Source organism: Sander lucioperca, chromosome 17 (genome assembly GCF_008315115.2).
Source record: "Sander lucioperca isolate FBNREF2018 chromosome 17, SLUC_FBN_1.2, whole genome shotgun sequence".
Taxonomy (NCBI): Eukaryota; Metazoa; Chordata; class Actinopteri; order Perciformes; family Percidae; genus Sander; species Sander lucioperca.
Window position 1 is genome coordinate 18963467 of NC_050189.1, and position 10000 is coordinate 18973466.

The 10000-nt window shown below is 41.9% G+C and overlaps 2 protein-coding genes across 2 annotated transcripts in view; one reads left to right on the forward strand and one right to left on the reverse strand.

The window, feature by feature from the left end:
* The window catches only part of LOC116052149 (probable RNA-binding protein 46), an 11998-nt gene extending 11977 nt beyond the window's left edge, over window positions 1-21 (forward strand). Inside the window, exon 7 of the mRNA XM_035994216.1 lies at window positions 7-21. Within this exon, the coding sequence (XP_035850109.1) occupies window positions 7-21 (15 nt within the window). The remainder of the gene's footprint in view (window positions 1-6) is intronic.
* LOC116064546 (zinc finger protein 239-like) overlaps window positions 1-10000 on the reverse strand; it is a 914372-nt gene that overhangs the window by 749448 nt on the left and 154924 nt on the right. The gene's annotated exons all lie outside the window — the stretch shown is intronic.

The window sequence follows — 10000 nt, forward strand, 5'->3', positions numbered from 1 at the left end:
GTGTAGAGACGCCAAGTGTGAACATACAGCCTCTCTTCACACTGCAATCTTAAAAACAAAAGAGCATAACTTCTGGACACCGTCTCGCTTAACGCTGACATATTAACCAGTCCTTCCAGAAAAATACAGAGTTTTTTTGTGATTGTTTTGGGCAAAAATCCTTGATTATGCGTCACGTTTTCTTAAAAAATGCGATGGAATATGCGGGATATTTATGCAAATTTTATGCGATGAAATTGCAGGAACTTGCAAAAACTGCGGTTTCCTCATGGCTTCATCGCGGGGTTTGCAGCTTTTCGATGATGTTCACGTCGCGTAATTACGTCACTTCATAACGTTCCCATGGCAACAGGGGAAAATGGCTGCTCTTGTGTGAAGTAAACGCAACATTTTTCAACTTTCTGTTAAGATATATGTGTGACTTTTTCGCAACGAAAATGCGGGGATTATGAAATCATGCAAGCCCCGCATATTTTGCGCGGAAATCGGCAATTTATGCGGCGAAAGTGCGGCGTATTTGAAAAAATGTGGCCCCCCCGCATAAATATGCAGACTTTGGCTGCGATTGCATAATCACGTTTTTCTGGAGGGACTGGTAGAGAGACAAGCTAACGTTAGAAACTGCTAACGTTACAGAGAGTGCTAACGTTTAGTTTAGAGGGACTGACTTATCGATTACAACCTATAACAGACGGAAAACGTTGTCATCAATAAGCGTTTCAGCGTTTAGCGAGACAGTTCTGCCGTATATTGTTAAAAAAAAAAAGCCGTTCTTACTGTCGCTGCAGCGGTTGCCCGGGCAACACATGCCGTCCCTATGGCAACGCCTCTTCCTCCGGCGGCAGGTCTGGCAGCGGGAGTGGGCGGGGCCTTTGGTCGGCGCGTGGCAGTAGCTCCCCTCGCTGCACTCCAGGTCGCTCATGCACTGGTAGAGCTGCGGAGAGATTCATTAAAAAAAACTTTATTTAAAAATTACAAACGTGCTTTGGCGAACAAAAAGTGGGCATGGCATCAACCAGACTCTAACCAAGGGGGGTAAGCTTGTCCTCGGACCGCGTACCTCCTACGGCGCCATTTTAATGCTACCAAGCCATCACCTCCCGTTAGCATCCCATTGCCCACTTGCCTCTCAAAATCTGACAAAATTTTTTATTTTTTATAATATTTCTCGCTTAAAATGTTTTCAGAAACACGTTTCGGTGAACTATTTTTGTAAAATACGAGATTGTATTCTGTTGTGAAATCCGGGAGAAGCCAGACCCACGTGACGCGTTCGTCCAATCAGCTGCCGGTCGACGTGTCTGGTCCCTCCCCTTTCCACCTTGTAGTCAAGATGACCTGTTTAGTGCGAGTAGTGTCCATCGTTCCACACTGAACTTTTTGACCGTTTTTAGGGGGTCATCTGGGTACTTTCAGTGACCTTTTGCGTTATGTACACTATATACTTAAAACTAAGTGTTTGAAGTGTGCAAGTAGGCGCTTTAAGACACAGCCGTAGACTATCGTTCAACATACTTTTGTGTAAATAAACATTTTCGGACGCACTAAGCTGCATTCAACAACGCTTAAATTACTGAAAAAGTTGAATAAGTAGACCAACAGTTAAATTACATTACATTAAATACAAACATTAAATATGGAGAAATATGTAGAAATGTAAATTACAGCGTTTTGACGTTGCACAGCTCTTTGGTTTCTGTCTTTTTGTCTGTTTCGAATGTTGTCGTTACTACCACGTTGCATTGTGGGATACGTAGTGCCCAGTACTTACATCCTGTAATATTTCACCAGGACATATTTTTGCACTTCACGTACTATTGGTTTCATACTTCAGGACATACTATAAAATCTCACACACTGTTTCAGGGACTAATATAGCATGTTAGCGTATAGCCAAACATTAAATTACTAAGTTCGTCTATCGTATGACATTATTTCTTAGACTTTTTTGCACGTATAGGTGCTGCTTTGAAACTCTCACCGTTAGGTCCAGGCTGGGCTCCCAGGCGCTCCTGTTCCCCGGCAGCGCCTGGCCCTCCCGTAGGATCACCGTCCGGATGGAGTTGAGTCTGACGCGCGCCTCGCCGCCGCGGGAGCACACCGCCAGAGCCAGCGCCGCCGCGCACGCCGTCAGCATCAGTAAGAACTGGCCACTCATAACAGCTGCTGGGGAGAAAATAGGCATCAGATACCGCAGAAAACATAGAGGGATGGATGGATGGATAGGAGTGGCACTCATACGTTTACATACCCATACAAAAGTTGACTAAAAAGAGGAATAAAAAAATCATCTTTTGGAAATTGATCTTAATGCCTTAATTTAAAAAAATTAGAAAAAATCCAACCTTTAAGGACACCAATTTTCTTTGTGAATGAATAATGTATCGTAAATAAATAAATGTTCTTCCTTAAAATACAGGGGGCATAAGTCAGTACACCCCTATGTTAAATTCCCATAGAGGCAGGCAGACTTTTATTTTGAAAGGCCAGTTATTTCATGGATCCAGGATACTATGCATCCTGATAAAGTTCCCTTGGCCCCCACATCATCACATACCCTTCACCATACCCCCACATCATCACATACCCTTCACCATACCCCCACATCATCACATACCCTTCACCATACCTAGAGATTGGCATAGAGTACTTTCCATAAAATCATCTCTCAATGCAAATCAAACCAGCTATTAGGCTAACTGAAACACAACCATGCCAGTCTCTAGGTATGGTGAAGGGTATGTGATGATGTGGGGCTATTTTAATAATAATAATAGTAATAATAACAGTTATAGTTAATAATAACTGGCATTTAAACATAAAAATCTGTCTGCCTCTATGGGAATTTAACATAGGGGTGTACTTACTTATGCCCCCTGTATTTTAAGGAAGAACATTTATTTATTTACGATACATTATTCATTCACAAAGAAAGTTGGTGTCCTTAAAGGTTGGATTTTTCCTCATTTTTTTATTTAGGGATTAAGATCAATTTCCAAAAGATGTTTTTTTTTTATTCCTGTTTTTAGTCAACTTTAGCATGGTATGTAAACTTATGAGCACCACAGAGAGATAGATAGATAGATAGATAGATAGATAGATAGATAGATAGATAGATAGATAGATAGATAGATAGATAGATAGCCAGAAGGAGGACTAGAAAGATCATGTCCCCTAACAGACAGCGAGACTTTCTAAAGAAGTGAGTAGTATCTTCTGGCAGAAACGCTGAACCACATCTCTTACCTGAGTTCCTTTTCTCTGAAGACGGATGAAGACAGTATGGAGTGAAGTCCGCGGTCTGCCGCTGCACTTCCGTCCCACGTCCTGCGTCCAAAGAGTCACTGAAAGATGTTGTAAACGTGAGAAACCAAAGCGCGAGGTCGTCGGGAGAAGATGCTGCGGGTCCGGCTGCAGGGTGCAGACTGCAGGTGAGATGCACGGGGACACGGATCCTCCTTTTTATAGGCTGCTTCTTCAACTGCCGAGCGCGCACTCGGGTCCGCCCACAGCTCGGGGAAACGGCGTCGGCCCCCTCCCCCTCCCGCGCACGCATCGATACCAACAGCGCGCCCCCTTTATACCCTCACCTGCAGCTATCGATACACAGAGAGAGAGAGAGACAGACACACACACACACACACACACACACACACACACACACACACACAGAGAGAGAGAGAGAAAGAAAGAAGGACAGGAGAGACGCGAGAGAGAGAGAGAGGAGAGAGAGCGACACAACACACACACACACCACAGAGAGAGAGAGCGAGACACACACACACACACACACCGACAGCACAGAGAGAGAGACGAGAGGACGAGAGAGCGGAGGAAGAGGGGGACGGGAGATGAGATGAGAGAGCGAGAGAGAGAGAGAGAGGAAGGGAAGAGGAGAGAGTGAGATGGAAGGGAGAGAGATAGAGAGGATCAGAGAGAGAGGGCGAGCAGATGAGAGAACGGAGAGGAGAGAGAGAGAGAGAACGGGAAGAGAGACGAGAGGAGAGGCGGAGGGGAGAGAGAGAGAGAGATGGCTGGAGGAGTGAGAGAGGGAGAGGAGAGAGAGAGAGAGAGGAGAGAGGGGAGAGAGGGAGAGCCGGAAGGGGAACGAGAGAGAGAGTGCAAGGAGGAGAGAGAGAGGGAGAGGAGAGAGAGAGGAGAGAGGGGAAGAGTGAGGCGAGTGAGAGAGAGAGATGGAGGGAGGGAGAGAGAGAGAGACAGGAGAGAGAGGACGAGAGAGAGGGAGAGAGGGCGAAGGCGAGAGAGGAGAGCGAGAGCGAGAGAGAGAGCGAGAGAGAGAGGAGACAGGCAGAGGGCGAGGACGGGAAGAGCGAGTAGAGAGAGTTTAAGGGAGAGGGAGAGATGAGAGAGAGAGAGGGAGAGACGAGAGGGAGGCGACGCCGGAGAGAGACGATGAGCAGAGAGAGCGATGGGAATGGAGAGCGAGGGCTGGGATGCAGAGGGAAGAGCGCGGAGAGAGACTGGCAGGCGAGAGACGAGAGGGAGAGGAGGAGAGAGCGAGAGGCGATGAGAGAGAGTGAGTGAGCCAGGGAGAGAGAGAGGAGAGAGAGAGAGGCGAGAGGACGAGAGAGAGAGAGAGAGGGAGAGGGGGAGAGGGGGGAGAGAGAGAGAGACAGAGTTCAATCTGAAGTTGAAAGCCTCAACATGAAAACAACTTGCAGCAGTTTATTTTGATGAGATCCAAACAGAAACATGTTATTTTTGGAGCACACGCAAAAGTTCCCTTTTTCTGAAAACTCTTTCATCAGCAATCAGCGCGACAGGTTAGTTTGAAGTTTTAGCCTAAAAAACATGTGAAGTATCCAACGCTGTTTTAAGCCAAGGACCCCCTACATATACATAGATACTAGATATCAGTGGTGTGGTCTCATGAAATGTAGTGGGTATACTGTACTGTATAGACATATATATTGGCCTATATATATATATATATATATATATAGATATATATATATATATATATATATATATATATATATATATATATAGCCAGAATCTGACTCTGGGGGGGTGCATACCATAGTGGGGGGGTCTGGGTGTCCTCCCCAGGGAAGTTTGAGTGTCAAAGACTTCATTTCCTGCATTCTGACACACTTTTATGCACCACTTTACAGTAGAAATCCCTTTATTTAGCCTATATATGAAGGAGAAAAACACAGATGACAATTCAAAATATATCCAGAATATAAGGTAAAGTATGTCGTTGCGTGTCTTTGGGTATTTTTAAGTGGGTATATGGAAATCCTGGAGCTTTCTTAGTGGGTATACTGAGTATAACTGCGTATTACGTAGACTGTACTACCTCAGATATTTATCTGTTTCCTCATTTGAATATCCCTCAGAGAGGGTGTGTGTGTGTGTGTGTGTGTGTGTGTGTGTGTGTGTGTGTGTCTATGTGTGTGTGTTGTGTGTTGTGTGGGTGTGTGATGTGTGTGTGTGTGTGGTGTGTGTGTGTGTGTGTGTGTGTGTGTGTATGTATGTATGTATGTATGTGTGTGTGTGTGTGTCTATGTGTGTGTATATGTGTGTGTGTGTGTGTATGTGTGTGTGTGTGTGTGTGTGTCTATGTGTGTGTGTGTGTATATGTGTGTGTGTGTGTGTGTGTGTGTGTGTGTCTGTGTGTAACTGTGTGTGTGTGTGTGTAACTGTGTAACTGGTGTGTGTGTGTGTGTGTGTGTGGTGTGTGTGTGTGTGTGTGTGTCTGTGTGTAACTGTGTGTGTCTGTGTGTCTGTGTCTGGTGTGTAACTGTGTAACTGTGTGTGTGTGTGTGTGTGTGTGTGTGTGTGTCTGTGTGTAACTGTGTGTGTCTGTGTGTCTGTGTGTGTGTGTCTGTGTGTAACTGTGTGTGTCTGTGTGTCTGTGTGTGTGTGTCTGTGTGTCTGTGTGTAACTGTGTGTGTCTGTGTATGTGTGTGTGTGTGTGTGTGTGTGTGTGTGTGTGTGTGTGTCTGTGTGTGAGTGTGTTCTTGTTTAACTATATTCGTGGGGTCCAAAAACCGGGGAATACAGTATACTTGTGGGGTCCCGACAGCTTTGTCGGGCCAAAATGCTGGCCCCCACAAGTTTAAAGGTCTGTTTAAGGGTTAAGACTTGGTTTTAGGATTAGGGTTAGAATTAGGTTATGGTTAGGGTGAGGGTAAGGGTTAAGGTTAGGCATTTAGTGGTGATGGTTAAGGTTAGGGTAAGGGGCTAGGGAATGCATTATGTCAATGACGGGTCCCCACAAAGATAGTGAAACAAAAACTTGTGTGTGTACAAAGATTAAACAGGGCCTACAATAACGTTTAGGACGGCCTAAAGCTTTTTTGCATAGAATACTAAGATAATAAAATAGCCCATAATAGTGGACATGGTTTATAAATCCTGTTTGAACACACGTGGCCCCGTTACTATAGAGACTCTAACCCCAGCATTATATTAACTCATTATAGGATGGATTCATGTTGAGACTTGAAAAAAACTTTCTGAAAATTAACAATAATTTGGAGGCCCCCCTGTTGAAGATCCCTGGTTTGGATGGATGGATAGATAGAGAGAGAGAGACAGAAAGAGAGACAGAGAGAGAGAGAGAGAGAGACAGAGAGAGTCAGAGAGAGAGACAGAAAGAGAGACAGAGAGAGAGAGAGAGAGAGGAGGAGAGGGAGAGAGAGAGAGAGAAGAGAGAGAGGGAAAGAGAGAGAGATAGAGGAGAGTAGAGGGAGACAGAGAGAGAGACAGAGAGAGTCAAAGAGAGAGAGAACAGAGCAGAGAGAGAGAGAGCGAAGAGAGAGTCAGAGAGAGATAGGAGAGGGAGAGGGAGGCAGAGACAGAGAGATAGAGTCGAAGAGAGAGAGAGAGAGAGAGAGACAGAGAGTCAGAGAGAGAGAGAGAGAGGGAGAGGGAGACAGAGAGAGAGACAGAGAGAGTCAGAGAGAGAGAGAGAGAGACAGAGAGAGAGAGGGAGACAGAGAGAGTCAGAGAGAGAGAGAGAGAGAGAGACAGAGAGAGAGACAGAGAGACAGAGAGAGAGAGTCAGAGAGAGAGAGAGAGAGAGAGAGACAGAGAGAGAGAGAGAGAGACAGAGAGAGTCAGAGAGAGAGAGAGAGAGAGAGAGAGAGACAAGTAACACAATACTCACTTCTTAAGGGTATAAGTAGCATAATACTCACTTCTTAAGGGTATAAGTAGCATAATACTCACTTCTTAAGGGTATAAGTAACACAATACTCAGTTCTTAAGGGTATATGTAGCATAATACTCACTTCTTAAGGGTATAAGTAGCACAATACTCACTTCTTAAGGGTATAAGTAGCATAATACTCACCTCTTAAGGGTATAAGTAGCATAATACTCACTTCTTAAGGGTATAAGTAACACAATACTCACTTCTTAAGGGTATAAGTAGCATAATACTCAGTTCTTAAGGGTATAAGTAGCATAATACTCAGTTCTTAAGGGTATAAGTAGCATAATACTCAGTTCTTAAGGGTATAAGTAGCATAATACTCACTTCTTAAGGGTATAAGTAACACAATACTCAGTTCTTAAGGGTATAAGTAGCACAATACTCAGTTCTTAAGGGTATAAGTAGCATAATACTCACTTCTTAAGGGTATAAGTAGCATAATACTCACTTCTTAACGGTATAAGTAGCATAATACTCACTTCTTAAGGGTATAAGTAGCATAATACTCACTTCTTAAGGGTATAAGTAGCACAATACTCACTTCTTAAGGGTATAAGTAGCATAATACTCACTTCTTAAGGGTATAAGTAGCACAATACTCAGTTCTTAAGGGTATAAGTAGCATAATACTCACTTCTTAAGGGTATAAGTAGCACAATACTCACTTCTTAAGGGTATAAGTAGCATAATACTCACTTCTTAAGGGTATAAGTAGCACAATACTCACTTCTTAAGGGTATAAGTAGCATAATACTCACTTCTTAAGGGTATAAGTAGCATAATACTCACTTCTTAAGGGTATAAGTAACACAATACTCACTTCTTAAGGGTATAAGTAGCATAATACTCAGTTCTTAAGGGTATAAGTAGCATAATACTCAGTTCTTAAGGGTATAAGTAGCATAATACTCAGTTCTTAAGGGTATAAGTAGCATAATACTCACTTCTTAAGGGTATAAGTAACACAATACTCAGTTCTTAAGGGTATAAGTAGCACAATACTCAGTTCTTAAGGGTATAAGTAGCATAATACTCACTTCTTAAGGGTATAAGTAGCATAATACTCACTTCTTAACGGTATAAGTAGCATAATACTCACTTCTTAAGGGTATAAGTAGCATAATACTCACTTCTTAAGGGTATAAGTAGCACAATACTCACTTCTTAAGGGTATAAGTAGCATAATACTCACTTCTTAAGGGTATAAGTAGCACAATACTCAGTTCTTAAGGGTATAAGTAACACAATACTCACTTCTTAAGGGTATAAGTAGCATAATACTCAGTTCTTAAGGGTATAAGTAGCATAATACTCACTTCTTAAGGGTATAAGTAACACAATACTCAGTTCTTAAGGGTATAAGTAGCACAATACTCAGTTCTTAAGGGTATAAGTAGCATAATACTCACTTCTTAAGGGTATAAGTAGCATAATACTCACTTCTTAACGGTATAAGTAGCATAATACTCACTTCTTAAGGGTATAAGTAGCATAATACTCACTTCTTAAGGGTATAAGTAGCACAATACTCACTTCTTAAGGGTATAAGTAGCATAATACTCACTTCTTAAGGGTATAAGTAGCACAATACTCAGTTCTTAAGGGTATAAGTAGCATAATACTCACTTCTTAAGGGTATAAGTAGCACAATACTCACTTCTTAAGGGTATAAGTAGCATAATACTCACTTCTTAAGGGTATAAGTAGCACAATACTCACTTCTTAAGGGTATAAGTAGCATAATACTCACCTCTTAAGGGTATAAGTAGCATAATACTCACTTCTTAAGGGTATAAGTAACACAATACTCACTTCTTAAGGGTATAAGTAGCATAATACTCAGTTCTTAAGGGTATAAGTAGCATAATACTCAGTTCTTAAGGGTATAAGTAGCATAATACTCAGTTCTTAAGGGTATAAGTAGCATAATACTCACTTCTTAAGGGTATAAGTAACACAATACTCAGTTCTTAAGGGTATAAGTAGCACAATACTCAGTTCTTAAGGGTATAAGTAGCATAATACTCACTTCTTAAGGGTATAAGTAGCATAATACTCACTTCTTAACGGTATAAGTAGCATAATACTCACTTCTTAAGGGTATAAGTAGCATAATACTCACTTCTTAAGGGTATAAGTAGCACAATACTCACTTCTTAAGGGTATAAGTAGCATAATACTCACTTCTTAAGGGTATAAGTAGCACAATACTCAGTTCTTAAGGGTATAAGTAACACAATACTCACTTCTTAAGGGTATAAGTAGCATAATACTCACTTCTTAAGGGTATAAGTAGCATAATACTCAGTTCTTAAGGGTATATGTAGCATAATACTCACTTCTTAAGGGTATAAGTAGCACAATACTCACTTCTTAAGGGTATAAGTAGCATAATACTCACCTCTTAAGGGTATAAGTAGCATAATACTCACTTCTTAAGGGTATAAGTAACACAATACTCACTTCTTAAGGGTATAAGTAGCATAATACTCAGTTCTTAAGGGTATAAGTAGCATAATACTCAGTTCTTAAGGGTATAAGTAGCATAATACTCACTTCTTAAGGGTATAAGTAACACAATACTCAGTTCTTAAGGGTATAAGTAGCACAATACTCAGTTCTTAAGGGTATAAGTAGCATAATACTCACTTCTTAAGGGTATAAGTAGCATAATACTCACTTCTTAACGGTATAAGTAGCATAATACTCACTTCTTAAGGGTATAAGTAGCATAATACTCACTTCTTAAGGGTATAAGTAGCACAATACTCACTTCTTAAGGGTATAAGTAGCACAATACTCACTTCTTAAGGG